General features: G+C 58.6%; 1 protein-coding gene across 5 annotated transcripts; it reads right to left on the reverse strand.

The window, feature by feature from the left end:
* Positions 1-2,134: 2,134 nt before the first annotated feature.
* On the reverse strand, positions 2,135-17,581 carry ITIH4 (inter-alpha-trypsin inhibitor heavy chain 4). Of its 5 annotated transcripts, XM_012771567.2 has the most exons (24): positions 17,449-17,581; positions 16,124-16,284; positions 14,413-14,517; positions 14,108-14,270; positions 13,858-13,968; positions 13,241-13,369; positions 12,450-12,566; positions 12,019-12,187; positions 11,819-11,944; positions 11,470-11,651; positions 11,204-11,389; positions 8,918-9,057; positions 8,528-8,682; positions 8,119-8,145; positions 7,767-7,820; positions 7,586-7,639; positions 7,259-7,396; positions 6,316-6,378; positions 6,075-6,101; positions 5,873-5,989; positions 4,710-4,884; positions 2,980-3,134; positions 2,756-2,852; positions 2,135-2,343 (listed from the first exon to the last, which is right to left on the reverse strand). In XM_012771567.2, exons 1-24 carry the CDS (start codon positions 17,536-17,538, stop codon positions 2,274-2,276), a joined length of 2,811 nt encoding a protein of 936 aa, XP_012627021.2. In that variant the 5' UTR covers positions 17,539-17,581; the 3' UTR covers positions 2,135-2,273. The 5 variants fall into 5 exon arrangements, with proteins under 5 accessions (XP_012627021.2, XP_075864573.1, XP_012627024.2 ...); XM_076008458.1 differs by lacking the exon at positions 8,119-8,145; XM_012771570.2 differs by lacking the exon at positions 7,586-7,639.
* Between the last annotated feature and the right edge of the window lie 1,190 nt (positions 17,582-18,771).

The raw sequence follows: 18,771 nt of genomic DNA on the forward strand, positions 1-18,771 counted from the left end.
CTCATTCAAGCCTGGGCTGGCTGAGGAGCCACATGGTTTTCAGCCAGTCATCTTGGGGTCAGTTTTCCCACCTGTAAAATGGGGAGAATGGCCCTGCTGACGGAGAGTGTGCAACAGCATCCTCAGTATGATTTCTGGTCCTGCTGAGGTGCCTGTCTCTGCCTTGCAGCTCCAGGTAGCAGCCATGCCACACAGGTTGGGAGAAAGGGAGGATAATCCTGCCAAAATCCTGTCCCCTCTCCCCCACACACAGGCAGGGAGGCCCTTCATTGCAGGCAAAAACGAGGTGGACTCTGTCCTCTCCCCAGTCCCACATCAATACTAGCTTTGCCTGTCCCTGCCTGCAACCTGGCTTCTAGGACAGGGACCACACTGTGTGGTGAGATGTGCACAGCCCGCTTGGCCTGGCCCTCCCTCCCCGGCCACTTCATCCAATAGCCCCTCCTTCCTTCACTGTCCCTGAACTCAGCACAGCGTCCTCGCTCTAGGCCTGGGAACATGCTGTTCTTGCCATCTGGTGTCCTTGCCCTCCTTTTCCACTGAGCTAACTTCTCTTTTTTCTTTAAACCCACCCCCAACAATACCACCTCCACAATACTAGCCTTCCCTGATAGCCCCTGTCTCCCTTCAGGCTCCTGCAGCACCTGGTAATTTTCTGGGTGGCAGCCGTCACAGTAGGCACCGTGCCTGTTATGTGCCCAGTGTACCCACAGCACTCCCAGGGCCTGGCCCAAGCAGGGGCTGGAAAGCACTTGGTGGACAAAAGAGTGAAGAGCACGGACCCACTTCGGCTGTTTGCAGGAAGCACCTGCCCCACGGTACTGGCAGGGCCAGAAAGTCAAGCATGCCTCCCTGCTGTTGCACAAAGTCCACAGCCCAGACCAGCTCGTCATGTCCCAGAAGGGTGAGCTTGGGGTGGGCACTCCTCTCTGTCACAGCTAGGCCCACAGCAAATCCCTGCTGAGGCTCTGGCCTGCAGGCCTCTGAACAACCTTCACAAAGTGACTCAGTCGCGAGACTCCCTCTTGCAGAGGAAGCTTGATGGGGAAGCAGCAGTGCAGGCAGCAGTGTTTCTGTGTGTGGGGAAACCTGCTCCCGGAGACCCCTCCCACTGGCCTGTCCTCTGACCCTTCTAGAAAGACTTACTCAGCAAACACCCTCTGTAGCTGGGAAAGAACGTTTCCCTGATGATCTGGTCGGTTTCCTCACAGCAAGCAAATGAGCTCATTTTCTGCTTTACCTTGGCTGCCAGGAAGCTCATAGCCAATCTTTGTGCTTAATCACCGCTGCAGCTTCCCCTACCCTGTTGTTTGTGATTTAACTGTGCTCCTGCTTGACTCTTTTCTTTCATTCTCATACCCATGGATTTTGGTTTTATTCTCTTTATGCTTTTTATTTGTAAGCCACATACTTGTGTCCTTTTTTTTTTTTTTTTTTTTATAAGTAGGAAGAGTAATAAGACATTTTTAAAGTATGCTTTGCCTGTGCAGGAGTTGGGTGGAATCTTTGCGGTGCCTAACCCTGCGGCACGAACAGGAGAGGAGACATCATGGGATTTAGGGTTGAGGACCCAGATCACCCCTATCACACTAGAGGTTCCTGGGAACAGGCCCTTGTTCCCCTCCTGGGACTGGGGCCTTGTCTCTGTGTCCCCTTTGCCTTCTAGTGTTGGCTTTTGTACAGGCAGTGAGCAGACAGGCCTGTCCCTGAGCACAGGTGTGAAAATCAAATTGTGTAAGCAAATCCCATTGCGGAGGGGCCCAAAAGCTCCCTGAGAAAGTCAGGGAGTTGGACTACGAAGGATTCCAACCCAGTTCACTCATTTTTTTTTTTTTAAGTCAAAACTGTTTTTCACAGTTCAAGTAACCATAAAGCAGACTGGACCTCTGTTCCTGGAGAACATTCTCCAGCCCTAGGCTCCTCGCTGGGAGCTGGAGTGACATGTCACATAAGTGGTTTGATCTCAGTTTCCCTGATGATAAAGAGAAGCGACTGGATGGAAAGCTCTGCATGGGCCTTACTGGCCACAGGCCCTTGAGAGCTGACAGGGGAAGAGTCCATGTTCCACAACACTGTGTTCAGGATGTGACTCTGAGGCCCTGGGATTTGGCCAGAAAGAACCAGAAACACCTACTCCCTGTGCTCGCACCCACTTTCTTTATTTGTAATGAGTGGGAATCCCTTCCCCCACTGTGGTCCAGGCCCACAGGTGACCCTGCATTTGCAGGGTGGCAGCCGAGTGTACATAGCAGGCACAGCTCCTGTCACCAGGACTACAGCTGCACAGACCAGCAAGAAATTTCTGTTCCTGGGGCCTCCACCCGATAATCCACCTTGAGCTCTCTGGGATGGAAAGACAGACAGACAAGTGGCAAGTAATTCTTAGCTGTGGTGGGAAGAAGAGGACAGCTAGGGACAGGAACGTGGAGGGTGCCAAGTCCCAGTGTCCCTCTAGAATTCCCTCCGGCAAAGGCCAACAATGCCCAGTCACCCAGAGAGTATGGCCTTCAGAGTCAGGGCTCTGAGAGTTTGGGGTGTGAATAGGGAGAGGTTCCTACTGTCCCCAGCCAACTGACATTGGCTCGAGGGCCGGTATGTTTTCTGTGGGTCTGAGTTGGCCACCCTTTGTGGGGCCCTGAGAGCTGGCAAGTTCCTGGGCAAGGACAGCAGGAGTGGGGGCCTGCAGAGCCAGCTCCTGGCCTCTCCCTCCCACCCTGCCCCAGCCAGGCTCAGCGGCCTGCCTGTGCTGAGTCACCTCGTAGCAGAGTAGTCACTGCCTTGAACCCTCAGTGTGCGTTTGCTGTCGTCTGACGCTTCTGGGGGCCCCCAGAGCACCTCCTGGTAAAACTGGCCTGAGGTACAAAGGGCGGGTCAGCAAGGGGTAAAGACAGCCCAGGAGATGTGCAGGTGAGGGACGCTGCCTGCTCCCGGGCAGCGGTGGCTTCTGAGGACCCCGACCCTGGGCTACAGGCAGAGTACCGAGGATCCCGCCGACGTGGCTGGAGAAGCGGTCAGTGTCACGCAGAAGGAGCCGGAGCCCCTCCCCAGGGCCATCCCAGGACAGCAGGCCGATGGTCACTTTGTCTGGGCCACTGAGCAGCAGGAGACCCGTCTTGTCCATGGTCATCTTCAGGCTGCGAGAAACCCAGTGTCCTGAGCAGGAAGACAGACACACCCTCGCGGACCCTCAGCAGTCTGGGGGGACTGGGCTGGCCTCCCTTCTTGTCAGGAGGTCACAGTGTGGCCTTGGTGGGAAGTCCCTTCGATCTTTCAGGTTGCATTTTCCTCAATGGTAAAACAAGACCAAAATCAACTTGATGATATCTGGTTTCCTCAGCATTATTTATAAAAGAATGGTTCTTTTGCCTCTGGTTTTCTTAAATTTGGTTTCTCACAAATTAGTTTTATGTGATTTAGGGATTTCTCTGATGACTCTGTCCCTTTTGCTTTTATGGCTGGTGCCACTTTCTTTTGGTGACTGGGGTTTAATCATGTGTTTCAATGTTGAGAGGGTAAGTTTCTTCTCATCCTATCCCCTCCTTTGTTACTTACAATAATCTTTGAGATTCTTGCATTTTTGGTTTTCTCATGAATGTTAGGCTCCTTTAAGCACATTGAATAAGACCCTGCTGTTAATCTGAAGCTAATTGAAATGGAATCGCCCTGAACGTGCACTGTCCTGTTGATCCAATTCAAGCTAAAGACGCTGTCTGTTTTTATTTCTATGTTCTGTAGCTCATACAAGTATCTGGACTTTCTATCACTATAATTCATAGCATTCTTCATTTCATTTTCTCAGCATAGATGAGCTATTGATTTTTGGGAATCTATCAGATAACAAGAAACATCAAGATCTTTTATGCAATTGGCAAGGTTCTCAGATGGCCTTGGCTTTGCTGGGTGTGCACTCATTGGTTGGGTGGAGATGAGTCCCCGCCAAAGGGCCCGGTGGGGTGGCGATGGACAAGGCTCTCCACACTTGGGAAAGATGGGCTATGGCACCAGCTGGGGGCTGGCAGGGCACTGCCCGCTGAGGGCCAGGCTCTGCAGCAAGTCCCTGAGGCCCCTGGTGATTTCTGGAGCGGGACAGCTGCCCCTGAAAGGCCCACAGGGGCAGCCACGCCACCCAGAAGAGGTCGTCTTCTGCCTCCACTACCCAGCGGCTGCCCAGTATTTGAGGTCAGCTAGACTTGTCCCTCCTCACCAGAGCTCCAAGAGGACATGAGGACAACATTTATAATCTGCCCTGTGGACAGTGCTCTTGGGCTTCTCACTGTGGCCTGCCCAGTGGGCACCATGCCACCTGGTGGCACGGGGCTCCCCTGCTACACTCACTCACTGGGATCCCCAGCCTTCTGGCTATGGGCTGGGACGATGATCCCTAGCTATCAGTGAGGAAGCTGAGGCTTATGGGGGCTAGGAGGCCTACCCCAGGCTGCCCAGGATTAGCAGCAGAGCTAGCTCCGACCCACACTGCCTCCTGCACGGGATAGTGACCCGGGCCAGGTGTGAGGGGCACCAGGTCCCCAGGACAGCTGCTCAGTGCCCTGCAGCGCTGTAGGGGTACAGGGCTTCTGCATCTCTGGCGCTCCTGCGAGTGCGGCCACTCCATCCTCAGGTCTGTGGCCTCAGACTACCCGTCAGCACATCATCAGCCAATGAGGCCTGAGGGGTCACCTCTCCCTGGGGGCCCCCAGAGTGGGGCTTACCCGGGCATCACCGAGAACAGCGTCTCCTTCCACTTGTACACAGAGTTTCTTCGGTTCCGAGTGACCACTACGTGCTCAGGGGACACATGAACCTGCAGCTGGGGGTTCTTGAAGGTCACCTCGATCCATGAGAACCCAGCTACCTTCTCCTCATACTGGCCGGTCACCTCAAGCCCTGTGAGGGCAGGACCAGGGAGGTCAAAGCTGCGGCCCCAGCCAGGGCTGGACGCTGTCCTCACCGGGAGCCCTCCCTGATTCCATCCCCTGGAGTCTGCGCCAGCTTGCCTCCGCAGGGGCAGCCCTCTCCCCGGCATTCCGGCCCACTGGGCGCCGGGCTCCTGGCTCCCAGTCTCTGCACTCCTCCCTCATCCCATGTGGCTTTGGAGGGGCCCCCGGCCCTTGGTGACAGCCACTCTCAGATGAGGCCTCTGAGAAGGGAGGTCTGGTCTCAAATCAGCAGCCTTCGTAACTCCCTCATGGTGTGCCTGGCTCTGAGCTAGAGGCTGGGGCCAAGGGTGAGACAGAGAATTGACCCTCCCACCCTCAGGGACAGACAGCCTCGCGGCCTAGGTGACGAAGTGGGGGACCATGTGGATCTGGGAGGAGCAAGGCAGCCGTGGCCGTGCCATGGCTCTGCATAGCGCTGCAGAGCATCCGAGTGGTGTCGTCTCTGTGTCTGACCCGCCGCCTCCACTCAGCCAGTGAGGCCCGACAGGCACACATACCTCCTCCGGCCATTCCCTCCTGCACACCCACTGGGGTCCCATCTCTCAGGGCTCTGTGCTCTGCAGGCACCAATCCCCCCGACTGGAACATCCTCGCCCCTTCCTCTGCTCACCTGCCAAGGCCCTGCTACTCCCGTGTGAACCCACGCAGCTCCCTTCACCCCCAGGAGCTCTGGCTCCTCCCAGCTCACTTCCACGCAGCCACGGTGCTTATCTGCACCCGGGCCACCCAGACCTGCACGTGCGCTGCCCAGTGAAAGGCCTGTGGCATGGCTGTGTGAATGCCAGTGTCGGGGGTGGGGGCGTGACTGTGCCATGACCTGGGATGGGCCTGCCCGGGGCCAGGTCTGTGCACGCTGCACGTATCTCTGTGGGTGGGTACTAGCATGTGTGAGTGGTGTCTGGGTCTCAGGTGGATGGCGGGTATGCACCTCTCACCTTGGTCAGGGTCTGAGAGCAGGTTCATTGGCCCCTGAGAGTGCCTGAAGTCCACACAGAGGTGCTCCACGCTCTGCCCAGGCGGCAGCAGGATTACGGAGGGAGCCTGGATGGGGGCTGGGACAGCAGTGCAAGGCTCCTGGGGCAGGGAGAGCGGGCTGGGGGACAGGGGTGGGGAAGGCCGAGGGGGTTGGCAACTTACCTGGGGCTGGGGCTGTTGTAGTTGTTGCTGAAAGAAGAAAAAGTCTGGGTTTAGGCTGCCCCTCCCTGGGGGCAGGGCGTCGAGGGGTGGAGTGGATGGGGGGTGGAGGGGTGGATGGTGTGCCGGGGCTCCCTCTGCACTTCCACACTAGGACTGGTTCATGGACACCCCCAGGGCTCTCCCCTCCCGGGTCTCCCCATTAAGACACAAACTACTCCAGGGGCTCTGGCCTGGGGGACACCTTTGGTTTTTATATCCGCGCCATGTGACATAGCTCGTCCAGGATTTGAGGTGGCTGACGGCGCTGGAGCAGGCGTTAGTGCAGGAGCATGGGGGAACAAACAGGGGGAAGGCAGTGAGGCTCAGAACAATGAGTGTGCCCTCCAGCCATCCCTGCCACCTGCCACCTGCTGCCCGCCAGGCGCCAGCCCCTCCAACCCCGCCACACACACGCCCCACCTAGAATAGCCTCCGCGCGGAGAGTTCCAAACAGAGGAGCCCGCTATCAGGGAAATCGCCGTGAGACAGGTCTAGCCTGGCTCTGCGGCTGTGTCTGAGTACAGACTTGGGGATCAGAAACAGTTCAAGGGACCTTAGTTGGCTTTGTGAATGGAGGAAGCCCTCCCTTTCTAGAAGGTTTCATCATGAGTCAGCCTCCAGAGTACAGTGAATCCTATTCAGTGAAAATAAAGGACAAATAAAGTCCTGCCTTGTGGAGGGGACGCCTGAAGTCCACAGCTGGGTGGGGGAGGCGGTGGCTGGGAGGAAGGGCGGGCGATGACTGTCCCAGACAGCCCCGCCATGAGCCCTTGCGGCCCCCAGGGGCCCCTCTGCACAGGAGTGGGGGGCTGCTCTGTCAAGGCTGTGGCCTGCAGACCCAGGGACAGCTGGAAGAGCTCACACCACGCCGTGGAGCGCAGGAGAGCTCACACCCAGGAATGCAATGCCAAGGACCAGGCAAAGGGGTGGCCGGGGGAGAGCTGGGCGGGCGAGGGCAGTCCCCCAGGAAACGCTGCTCTGTGTGCCCCGGATTGGGCCGACCCCCATCACTCAGCATCATGCCCCAGCCACTGCTCTTGAGGGACCTGGTGCTTCGTGCTTTGTCTCATCCTACTCTGGGGGGAGGGGGTTCGGTGATCGCCTTGAGGAAACTGAGGCCGTCAGCGGGCCAGGAAGTGGCTTACAGAACGCGGAGGTCGGTAGCCCGTCTTCCCAGTTTGCAAAAATAAAATCAGGAGCATGTGGAGGTCCCGGGGGTCCACGCATCTTTGAGGAGCTGGGAACTCCAAGTCCGAAACGCAGTGGCATGCCAGAAGCTCCAGCTTTGGAAAAATTGACGCACGCGGAATTCTCTGAGGCAGTGTGTGGGCCCTCACAGCCAGGGGTCGGGCCCCGCCCCAGAGTGGGATGTGGAGAGGGCAGGTGCTCCCCCTCCCACGCCCGGAGACAATGACCCCCCTGGAACCTCCCCCGGGGTGTCAGGCTTCCCCCTGCAGCACCCCTCAAACTACCTTGTGCACTCCATCTTCTTCTATGGGCAAGGGAAGAGTCCTCAAGGCTGATCCCTAATCAGACACACCTGAACTTAAGTACCGGGCCTGTCACCAGCCAGGTGAGCCAGAGAAGGCACTCCCCCTGACAGCTAGGGGCCAAGGTCCCATCAATCTCCCCCCCACCACTCTTCTTTGCCACCTGTTATTCTGGACTGCCGACCTCCTACGACACGAGATCCAAGGTGAGTTTGACCTGGAAATCAGTGAGACCTTGGTTTGCTTCTTGGACCTACCTTTCTTTGGCTGGGGGGTGGACTGGGGGTTGTGACCCTGGTGCCAGGGGTGGGGCTGAGGGGCAGCCAATATCTGAATGAACAGGTGACTAAATGCACCACGTGCTTGGTCAGACGCCATCTCCTGGCAGCAAGGTGAGGCTGGAGAGGCTTGGGGTAGACCTGGGCCCTGGACAGTGACCTCAAGGGGCTCGTACCCTGGGCCCTGTGTCAGCGGACCACCACCTAGCCCAGCCTTTGAGGATACTTGGCCTTTACCTGAGTGAACGTTCTTGTGTCTATTTTCTGGATAAAACAAAGACAGAGGGAGAGAGAGGGAGAGAGAGAGAGAGAGAGGGAGAGAGAGGGAGAGAGAGGGAGAGAGAGGGAGGGAGGGAGAGAGAGGGAGAGAGAGAGATTGATTGATTATCAGGGCGGTTTTTGATCAATTTGAAATGCTTATGTTTAATCCTGCTACCCAACCCCAGAACTACATAGTGCAGTGAATTTGGGGAGCCAAGAGACCTGGCCTTGGTTTTCTCATCAGTGAAATCGGATGGGTCTCCGGGGCTCCTGGGAGTCTGTGGATGGCAGGGTTGGGGCGTTGGCCGGCTGCAGGGGTAGGCGCGGGGGGAATGCTGGGTCTAGCCCTGCTGCCTGGGAGGGTGGGATCCTAGCCCCCACCCACCGTCTTCCGCAGGTTTCTCAGCAACTTGAGACTGTTCTTGGCCTTCGGGTTTGGTGACCACCATAGACGTAAGAGGAGTGACAAAGCTGTAGTGCAGCGATAAGTTGAGAGCTCGAGTCTCGAGGGCCTGCCGGTCGGCGTCCGAGGCAGAAACACTGTAGGTTGAGGACATCAGAGCCCAACAGGTCGCTGGACGCCAGCAAAGATTCTCCTTCCCAACCAGCCCCTTCTGGGAGGTCCCTCTGGGAGAGCAGGGAGCTCAGACACGATGTCCAACCACCCTCTCTCCACGACTAGGGGATGCCTCATGCCAGCTGTGCCTGCCCCACCAGCAACAGGCATGGCGAGTGTCCTGCGGAAGTGGCCCGTGAGGGCCAGGGCCACTGTCACCTTTGCTCCAGCAGTTGCTGGATAGTCAGGTATGCCCAGAGTCGCTCCATGAAGTTGTGGAAGATGTACTTGGGGCTCCGGAACTCCTCCTCCTGCTCTGCCACACTGGACTCCGTTTGGAAGGTGATGTTCTGTGTATGCTGAAAAGAGGGGCCCAGTCAGGGCAGGACAGCGAGGGCCTGACATCCGCACCTGGCCTGTCACTTCTGAGCTCTTCTGTGTCAGAGCTGGGGCAGGTCCCATGCACTGACTAAGGACTGCACTTCCTTTGAGGGGGTAGTGAGGGACTGAGTCACAGAGCTGCAAGGATGAGCAGGAGGTGGAAATAAAAGGGAGCAAACCACCCCAGGTGCCACAAGGCAGGTGCAGAGGCAGGAAATCAGATTAGCTGACCCCTTGGGAGAAAGGAAAATGAGGATGGAGTCAGAACCCCAGATCAGAGAAGGAATGGCAGCAGGAAGGATTTGCAAGTGCAATGTGGAGCAGAGGGGATCCCATGTACTGCCCACCCTAACCTCAAAGATGGGGCAAAGGGACAGAGAGGGAAGGGCCTTCTGCAGCATCAGTGGCAGAGTTGAGACCAGAACTCAGGTGTCATGGCTCTGGAGTTGGGGCCCCATCCACCCCAACAACCGACCCCTGCCTGAGTTAGCCCCTCTGCTGGGGCTGGTCACTGGGGGACAATGACAGGGAAGCGAATGCCCCAGCTCTGTGTGGACTGGCTGCTTCTACCCCCAGGGAATGGCCTGTGTCACAGGCTGACCCAGCTCGCAGCCTGGGAAACGGGGTCTGAGGGCAAAGGACCCCCAAGCCTCTCTTATCGGAGCTCCCCCGCAGCTAAGAGACCTTTCTACAAGGTGGATCAGATCCGGCCCGCCTGGCACCAGCCTCCTGTGTCTGTCGCCCAGGGCACACGGGGCCGCCTGCACGGATTTTGCCCTGCCCACATGTACAGCTAATTGTTTCATGTTTTTCTTTAATTTTAAATAGACTAGCGCTTTTTACTTGGCCTTATCTTAAGTAATAATATCTGTGAAATCTTACATCTGAGGTTTGAGTCATACTTTTCAAAATACACAGTAAAACAAATACATAACTACTTTTAAAACAAAGACATGTCTGTCTGTGAACCACCCTCAGTCACCGGGGGTTCCACACTTTGGGAACACATGGATTCCAGGCTAATATCAGCTGCCCATACGTGTGGAATTTCTATGCTGGACCAGATATCACTCACACAGGGACTTTATGAGGTGGGCACGTGACTTACTCCCATTTTTACGCAGGAGGAAACTAAGGCACAGGGAGGTTAAGTGGCTTCCCCACATCTCACCTCTGGGAGGTGGCAGAGCTGGGTTTGAAGCCAGGAGGCTTGCCTGTGCCGACAGTCATCATGGCACTGGGCCACGTCTCGTGACCCTCAAGGTCCTGGGCCCCTGACACCCACTGCCACTCTCCCCACACGTGCTGCCCTCCTGCCACACAAGCCCAAAACATTCCTCCCTCACTCCACCATCCGGGTTCCGCCCTCCTCCTACTCATCCCTCAGTCTCAGCTGAGACTCCACCGGAAGCCCTCCCTGGTCCCCAGGCCAGGTTGGGGTCCCTGGCGCTGCTCTCCCGAGTCCCCAGTCAGATCCCAGCCTGTAGCTCCTTGCTTGTGTGATGATGTAGCCACGACTGTCTGTCCCATGAGGGCAGGGCGAGGTCAGCCTCGTTCTTCACTGTCTCCCCTGGGCCTGGCACAGAGCAGGTGCTCAGTTTCCCATGGTGGAATGACAGGGGCTCCCTGGGAGGAGGCAGAGAAGGCTGGGCAAGGACGGGGCACCATGTGGTGAGCAGGGCTTGGGGTCCTGCTGCAGTGGGGCCCCAGGGCAAGAGGCCCATCTTATTGGAGCTCAGCTTGCTCATCTGTGAAACGGGAGCAGCCCTCCTTGCCTGACTGCAGCCTACGAGGGCCAGTGTGAGGACAGGAGGAGATGACAATTAGGAAGGAATCCTGCTGTCTCCCACTGTCACAGGTGCACAGACTGCTGAGTGCCTACCTATTCTGGTCACAGCACAGGTGGTCCCATGAGGATCACTGCTTTGTCTCTTGAATCTCTACAGTGAACCCACGCAGTGGGGCCTGGCACCCTCCACAGGCAGCAGAGGGAAAACCTGAGGCTCGGGGCACTGTGAGATGAGGAGCTTGGCGGGTCTGGGATTTGAACCCAGCTCCTCTGGCTGCAGAGGTGGTAGCTGCCCCAGCTGCCCTTCCCCTCCAAGATGGCTTGGCCACACTCACCGTCTGCCCGCTGACTTTGGCTGACAGCACGTCAGGGCTCTGGGCCCGGAGCTTCCCGGCCACCACCATCTCCGAGCCCTTGAAGAAGAGCGGGAAGCTTTCCCGCGTGACCTCCTCCACGGCGCTGCTCGGGTACTCGAAGGCCACTGCCGTCAACAAGGGGTTGGCCACCTCCTGGTAGAAGTCCTGCAGGACAAGAGGGTGTCACGAGGGCCAGCCTGGAGTCTTCCCAGCGCTCTGCCCAGTCCAGCCCATGCTCACGGCACCTGCAGCTGCAGGGCGGAGTCCGAGTCCTCGTAGATGCGCCGGGCCAGGCCGCCGTTGTCCAGCGCCAGCTTCTCCAGGAAGGCGTAGCTGACGTGGAAGCCGAAGCCCAGGCAGAAGACGGTGTACCGGCCACCTACGGCCTCCCGCACGTTCTCCTGGATCTTTGTGGGGTTGATCTCCCCTGGACCCGTGGGTTTGGGAAGAGGGTGAGAAAATAGTGATTTGCACAATGGATATTTCTGGAACCTCAGAGACAGAAGGGCCTCAGCAGGCCCCTCCCTGCCCCAGGTGCCACAGCAAGCCCAGGTGCAGGCTCAGCGAGCCGTGGAGGTGCTGCAGTGCCCTCACCCTGGGTGGGGTCGCCGTCGGTGAGCAGGATGACGAGGGAGACGCTCCCCTCGGGCAGCAGCTCGTCCCGGTTGCTGCTGTCCAGCAGCTGCACGGCCATCTGCATCGCTTCGTTGATGTTGGTCCCTGGGGGCACACGCTGTCAAGGCGGCTCCCAGCAGCTGCCGGGAGCCCCACGGCAGGGCTGCAGAGGCACTCACCTCCGAAGGCCTGGATGTCGGCAGCGAAGCTCCTGGCCTCATTCACGTTCTCCGCTGAGGCTGGCACCAGGGACGGCTTCCACTGGGCCGCCTTCCCGCTGAACACGATGAGGTTGAACTGATCTTTGGAGCTGAGGTCATCCAGGATCTTGATTAGGGCTTCCCGGGTCTGGTCAGGGGGAGAGGAGAAGGAGCTCAGAGGGGTTCCCTGAGGGTTCATGTGCCCTTGGGCTGGCATCCCCGGACTCCTGTCTGGGGTGGGGACATGGTGTATGCTCTAGGGGCAGAGGCTGCCCCATGCTCTGGCCGACCTTGGCCCCTGGAAGCCCCCACCCAGGAGGATGGAGGAGGGAGGGTGCTTGCTGGACCACAGCTGACGGTGCGAGAGGCCTGGGAATTTTCAGGGCCCTGCCCTGGCCCAGGGGACCCACCTGCTGGATTTTCCTGCCGCTCATGGAGCCACTCTTGTCAATGACAAAGACCACGTTCTTGGGTATTGTGGACAGGCCCTCGGGAGCAAAGTAGTGCACAAAGTAGCCGTTCTCAATCTGCGGCCAGAGGGAGACCACACCCAGGCAATCAGAGCTGCAGCCCTGCCCTGCCTGGGGCAGCTTCCTCACCCCAAATCTCTGGGCTCCTATGCTCCCCTTGTTCCAAACCCTCATCTCCATCCCACTGCTAGTCTTCCCAAATCCTCACCGTATTTCAGGGCTCAGCCCAGCCCTTCTCCCACAGAAGCTTCCCTTGCTCATGCACAGTTCACTAGAACACTCCCTACAACACTACCTCCTATCTGTTTTTGTATTTGACGTGGCTTATCCTAAAAGGTTCAGACACAATAAATGTGTGACATTTATCTGACATCCATCAGAACAGGGAAGACTTAACAAACGAATAAAAGGGAAGCATAATAACATCACAAAATAGTATGAAAGAAGCTACTGCAGTTGAGCACAAAACTGAGCCATAAGCCACCTGGCAGCAAAGGTAAAGAAGGAAACCACACAGAGCAGCTCTTCATAGAGACACACTTTTCTGCCTCTGAAAAGGATAGTTTCAGGGACAGACAACACAACGAAACTGCCTGTTTTCTGTCTGTGCCAGACCCTGGTGCACACTGCTAAGTAGGAGTGGTTATTTTCCTCTGCTAGACCACCCAAGCTCATACCCTTGAGGGTGGACAGATTTCCAGGTTGCCTGCTCTCGCCTGGAGTCCACCCACCTGAACGGAGCCCCCTGAGCGGGTCCGGTTCACATCATAGCGGATGATGAGGTTGCCATCCAGGACTGTGTCCTGCTGCTTTGGGGACTTTTGCTTCTGGGAGAGTGTTGGCTTGAACAGGATGTGAGCCTGGAGGAAGAAATGGGCTGAAGGTGGGAGGCGCAGCGAGGCCAAGCCAACACCACCATCTACCCTGTTGTATACTGGGAAGTCTGAATTCCAGGATGCAGCCTTGGGTCAGGTTTCTAGGGAACTTTCTCTCAGGCTGAGCTATTGATGTCCTGCTTCCATGCAGGGGAGAGGGTGTGAGAGCGAGTCCCGTTCCTGGAGCTGTGCAGCAGAGGCTGGGCTCAGGCTGTGTGGGATCAGCTGTCTCCTCCCCTCCATGTGGCCCTAGGGCCCTCACATCAGTCTACTCCAAGTCCTTCCCCCACAGACCTCAGGGCTCATCCAGGGGCCCCTGTCCTTCCCCAGGCCTTGACAGATGACAGCATGGACACAGAGATCTCTGGAGCCCTCTAGCTCAGAGAGTCTCCCCAACTCCCTCCAGGCCCATAGGGCGAGACTGAAGCCAGGGCCCTTGGCTTCGCCCCACCTGCTGACCTCGGCAGGCCCACCTTGGTCGCGTTCTGTGAGATGGTGAGGGCGTCTGCCAGCTCGTTGGTCACGAAGGTGCTCTCTGTCTCCAGGAAGCTGATGCCCTGCGGCTCAAAGATGTGAATGTCCATCTGGAGGCAAGACATGGGGCACCGGGTCAGCTGGGAGACCGGGTTGGGACTCACGGGAAGCTCAGAGGCAAACAGGGGTCACCTTCAGCAGGGAAAGGGTCACCCAGGAGGCCTCCTGGGAAGAGATCGTGCCAGGTACCTGCAGATGCTTGACCGGCTGCTGGGGCTGCACTTTCAGCAGCAGCTCGTACACCCCCAGATGCCGCCGGAGCAGCTCCTCATACACCAGCTCGAAGGTGACCTTGGCAGAGGGGGCCACGCTGACCGACACCTGGAACTGCTCCGTCTTTCTCCCGGTGGCCCTGGGAGAGGAGGGTGTCAGGCCTGCTGCTCCAGGCCAGGTGGGGGGAGGTAAGGCTCCTGGAGGTGGGAGCAAGGCCAAGGGTCGAGGCAGGGCGGCTCTGTCTACACCGCCCCCACGCCACCCCTCCCCCCACCGCTCACTGGACGAGGCCCGCGCTCTGGCCCTGGGCCACGGCCGCGCTGTACTGCTCCTGGGCTGCAGCCTTCTTCTTGATGCTCCCGGGGTAGGTCACGCCATCGATGGTCCTGGGGGCAGGAGAGCCTGGTGGGAGGGGCCCCTCCGCTGCGGGGCACAGGGTGAGGGCAGGGCCTCCACAAGCCGCTGGGCCTCCCCTCCCCTGAGGCGAGCGCAGTGTTAGTAACACGCCTTTCAGAAAGGGACTGCGGAGGGAGGCCGCAGAGGCCATGCTGGGTTGAATCCTGCCCCCCTTTGCCTGCCCAGGCTGGCCCCACGTCCCCACCTGCCCTTGCCCCTCACAGACCGTTCCCAGAGGCGCCCAGCCCGGCAGGGCCCAGACTGAGGAGGAGCCAGGCACAGGCTGCAGGCTCTGCCCCTGCCCCTGCGCCATCTCCGTCCTGCTGGGCACAAGGCAGGCACTCTGCCGGGCGGGCCCCTCTGGAAGTCGGTTTTGGACAACGGGAGGTTGGGACTCTGGGGGGGTGGACGCTCCTCGCACCCATCCTTTGGGGCTGAGAGCTGCCTGAGCTATTTCTCTGGCAGGAGAATGACTCCTCCAGAACCTCCGTATGGGGCGAGCAGGGCTGTGCAGGTACACATGCGCCTGCTTCTCCAGGGGGTGGCATGACAGGGTGGGAAGGTGCAGCTGGGTGGCAGAGGGCCCAGTCAGCACGCTGGGACTCCACGGCCCTCCTCCCTGACCTTCCTGGTTATAGCTTAACTCTGGGCCAGGATGGGGGCTGTGAGCGGGCAGCAGGCTCCCCCTCCCGGAGACAGTTCCCGGTACCCGGGGCTCCTGGCCAGGTCGGGGAGCAGGGAACCCTGCCCTCCGCTGCCCTATCTGCTGCCGCAACAGCATCCGGGTTCAGAGAGGGGTGGTGACTGCCCTGGGCCCCCCGCAGGTGCCATGGCAACCTACCTCCCCTGGCACCCATGCCGAAGGCTGGCACAGCTGCGAGGCTCGTGGGGCATGGTGGGCAGCACAGACCTGAGCTCTGGGGTGGGGAGAGTGGGGGCTGCTGCGGAGTTGGATATGGGTGGGAGAGAGGGGCCAACCACAGGGACCCCAGCCCTCCAAGCCCGTCTGGCCGTTTCCCAGAGGCCCCAGGGTATGTTGGGGACCCTGCCTAAAAGACACTTCCTCTGTTCCCTGCCACTGCCCTCACTGTTTCTGGGAGCAGCTTCTCCCCTGTCCTCAGTGACGGCCTCTCCCAGGGCCAGGGTCAGATATTTAGCAAACATTGCAAAACCGAGTCAGCAGAGGACAGAGTGGGTGAGGATCAGCACTGGCTCAGAGTCCACAGAAACCCCAGATGAGGCCGAGCGGAACACCCTCTGCGGCATCCCAGTTTGGGGCAGCCAAGGAGGACCCCTCCTCAGGGTGACTCCCCATTGTGGGGCAGTCCAGGGGTTAGGACGTTGTCCACATTCTGCGCTAGAATCTGGCTTTGGTGACTTGCCAACTGCCTGAGTGTGGCGTCAGGATGTGCTAAGTTGGTGCTCCCGGAAGGCACAGACAGAGATGCCATGGCTCTCTGCTGCGGCCTGGGCACGCCGCGATGGCGGATGAGGGGGGCTCCTCCGTAAAGCTGAAGACGCCTCCTGCATGCCTCCCTTCAGTGAGGGGGAAGATGGGGCACCGGGCGCGGGGTGAGGAGCGGGCGGGGCGCCTACATGGAGAAGTTGGTGAGGAAGGCCTTCTTGGGCAGCTCCATCTGGAAGGTGGCCTCCTGCACAGTGTCGGCCCTATTGACCACCCGGCTGGTGACGACCGTGTGGGAAAACCGGGACGAGACCTTGGAGTCCACGGTGAGGCTGTAGATGTCGATGCCATTCTGCAGCAGTGAGGGAGAAGGGGTCGGAGAGTGCCAACGCCACCGAGCTCGGGGCAGCGCTCTGCAGGAGGCCAAGCCTGCCTCCAGCCCAGCCTCACCCAGCCGCCGCCCGCCTGCAGCACGCCTCAGGCTGACCCCGCAAGGCCTTGCACGGGCACTCTCGCCTCAAATCAGGCAGCTGTGTGCTTCATCCCCACCCCGCAGTGCCGGGGGCAGGGCCCACAGCGCCCCTTGGAGAACACGCATGCGGCCTGGGCGGGGCAGCCTGGGCCCCAGTGTCTGGAAGGGAGGCCACACTCATCCTTTGGGCAGAAGTGAGGCCGGTGGGGTCAGGAAGCTTCCTGTGCAGGCTTAGCGCTGCCCCAGAGCTAAGGGCAGTGAACAGGTCCTTTGATTTCTGGAGGCTGTGGCTCCTTGGAAACGGGCACACAGCTCCTGCCAGCCCCCTGCCAGGGCCCAAGGGAGCTGGGAGAACCTGGAGGTAGCGGAGGGGCTAGACTCTAAGAGCCGGGATTCTTCCTCTTTGTCCCTTTCCCCACAGTGCACCCCCCCAGTTCTGCCACTCACATGCCCTTTGCCCCAAGGTCGGTGGTCCCCTGGAGGAAGGACACATGTGCACCCACGCACCACTTACCTGCCCACGCATACAATGCTCGTGTTTGCACCGCTGTCTAGCTGCATGTGTGGTTTATCACAGAGGTGCGGAGTGGCTTGTTTATGTGCTCGAGGGTTTGCTCTGCGCCCAGCATTGTGCTAAGCACTTTATAGGTGCTATGGGTTTGATTTCACAACAATTCTCTCAATAGGTTCATTATAACCCTGTTTTACAGATGAGGAAACCGAGACATAGCATAAATAACTTCCCCGAGGTCACTCGGCCAGGAGCCATAGAACGGGGCTCAAAACTGCATTTCCTCATCTGTAAAATGGAAAGATAGGATCAGCCCTTTTATTAAGTGGGAGGATATCTGTAAGGCCCTCGGGTGGTGCCTGGCAGGTGGGCAGCACCGTTCCTTTGCACACACACACTGACACGCTTGCACACACACTGACACGCCTGCACACACAGACGCTCTTGCCCACTTCCCAGACGTATTCTCTCGTTCCCCAGTTCATGTTGCTCACGCACAGGCACGCACTCAGGCACCCGTGGATGCCAGCTACCTTCCGGGCAGTGTTGGTCTGGAGGACGGCCAGCAGCCAGAGCAGGACCAGCGTGAAGCCGCAGGTGCGGACAGGGGCCGGGGGCTTCATTGTGGCTCCGGTGTCCGCCAGGCTGCTTCTGAACCGAACAGCAAGTGGGGAATGAATTAGTAACTTGCTTCTGCCCCGCCCCTGCGGGGGCAGGTTCTGAGAAATTGGGATCTTTAAGCCAAAAACTGCAGTGGCTTCAGATAAGCAGGTAAATGACGAATGTCCCATGAACCTTGGCTGGGGGCAGGAGCATCTACTGAGGAAAGGCAGGCTCGGGTTGGAGTTGGGTACTGGCACCCCTTCTGAAGGGCCCAGAACCTTTGCAGCCCTCACGCCAGTCATTCCACCAGCGAGCTCCGCAGGGCTGGGGGGACAACAGTGAAGATGCCAGCCTGCTCTCCATAATCAGCTGGGGAAACAGGGCCGGCTGGGATGACTAGGGCCACTCCAAGTGGCTTCCTGGTAAGGGGGCCTTGGCAGCCAGGGGAGTGTGACAGGGCAGTGGGGGCCGCAGAAGGCATCCAGAGGCCCTTGCAGGTGTCTGCCTGGGGTAAGATCTACCAGGCCAAGGCAGGATAGATATGCCTCATTCCTGGAGTCCAGGGGCCCCCCAAACAAGACCTGCAATTTGACAATACAAAGTGAGAGTCATAAAGATGCTACATCCCGTGGCCCAGAGGTCTTGATGCAGGGAATGTGTTGACAGGAGAGCGTGGAACAAAGAGAGAGCTCCTGATGGGGGTTGGGTATGGAGGCCAGTCGTGCCAAGGGTGTCCATGGATCCCTGCTTGAGAGGGCAGAACGCCACTGTCATGACTGGCGTGACGCTGCCGCAGCCTAGACCCACGGCAGTGCTGGAATGCTGCCCAAGGCCCTGGGGTGAAGGTCTCGGTGACTTTTTAAAAAATAAAGCTGCCTTTAACAAAGTTGACGTGTTCCTTTTGTACCGAACAGTAAGGGAGTGAATAAACAGTAGGCACTGTGCGGCTGGCACCCGTGTTCCCTGGTGGCTCTGGGAAAGCCAGCTCCTGAGTCTGTGGCCACAGATGGGTAAAGATGAGTCATAAAAGTGTGGCCAAGTGCCAGGCCCTGGGTCTGGGAAGGAGGACCTCTCAGTGCCACCAGCCCTGGGGAGGGCCAGTCATCTTGGGGGCTGACAGGGGCCAGGAGGCAGTGGGTGTCTTCCAGAGGCTGGGGTAGGGCGCCATAGACTCCGGAGCTATACTATTTCTATGGCTGCGAGTAAATGCCCCTCCTTCGCACGACTAAGGCCTTATCTCTGTGCTCACCTCT

This window comes from Microcebus murinus, chromosome 1 (genome assembly GCF_040939455.1).
Source record: "Microcebus murinus isolate Inina chromosome 1, M.murinus_Inina_mat1.0, whole genome shotgun sequence".
NCBI classification, from domain to species: Eukaryota; Metazoa; Chordata; class Mammalia; order Primates; family Cheirogaleidae; genus Microcebus; species Microcebus murinus.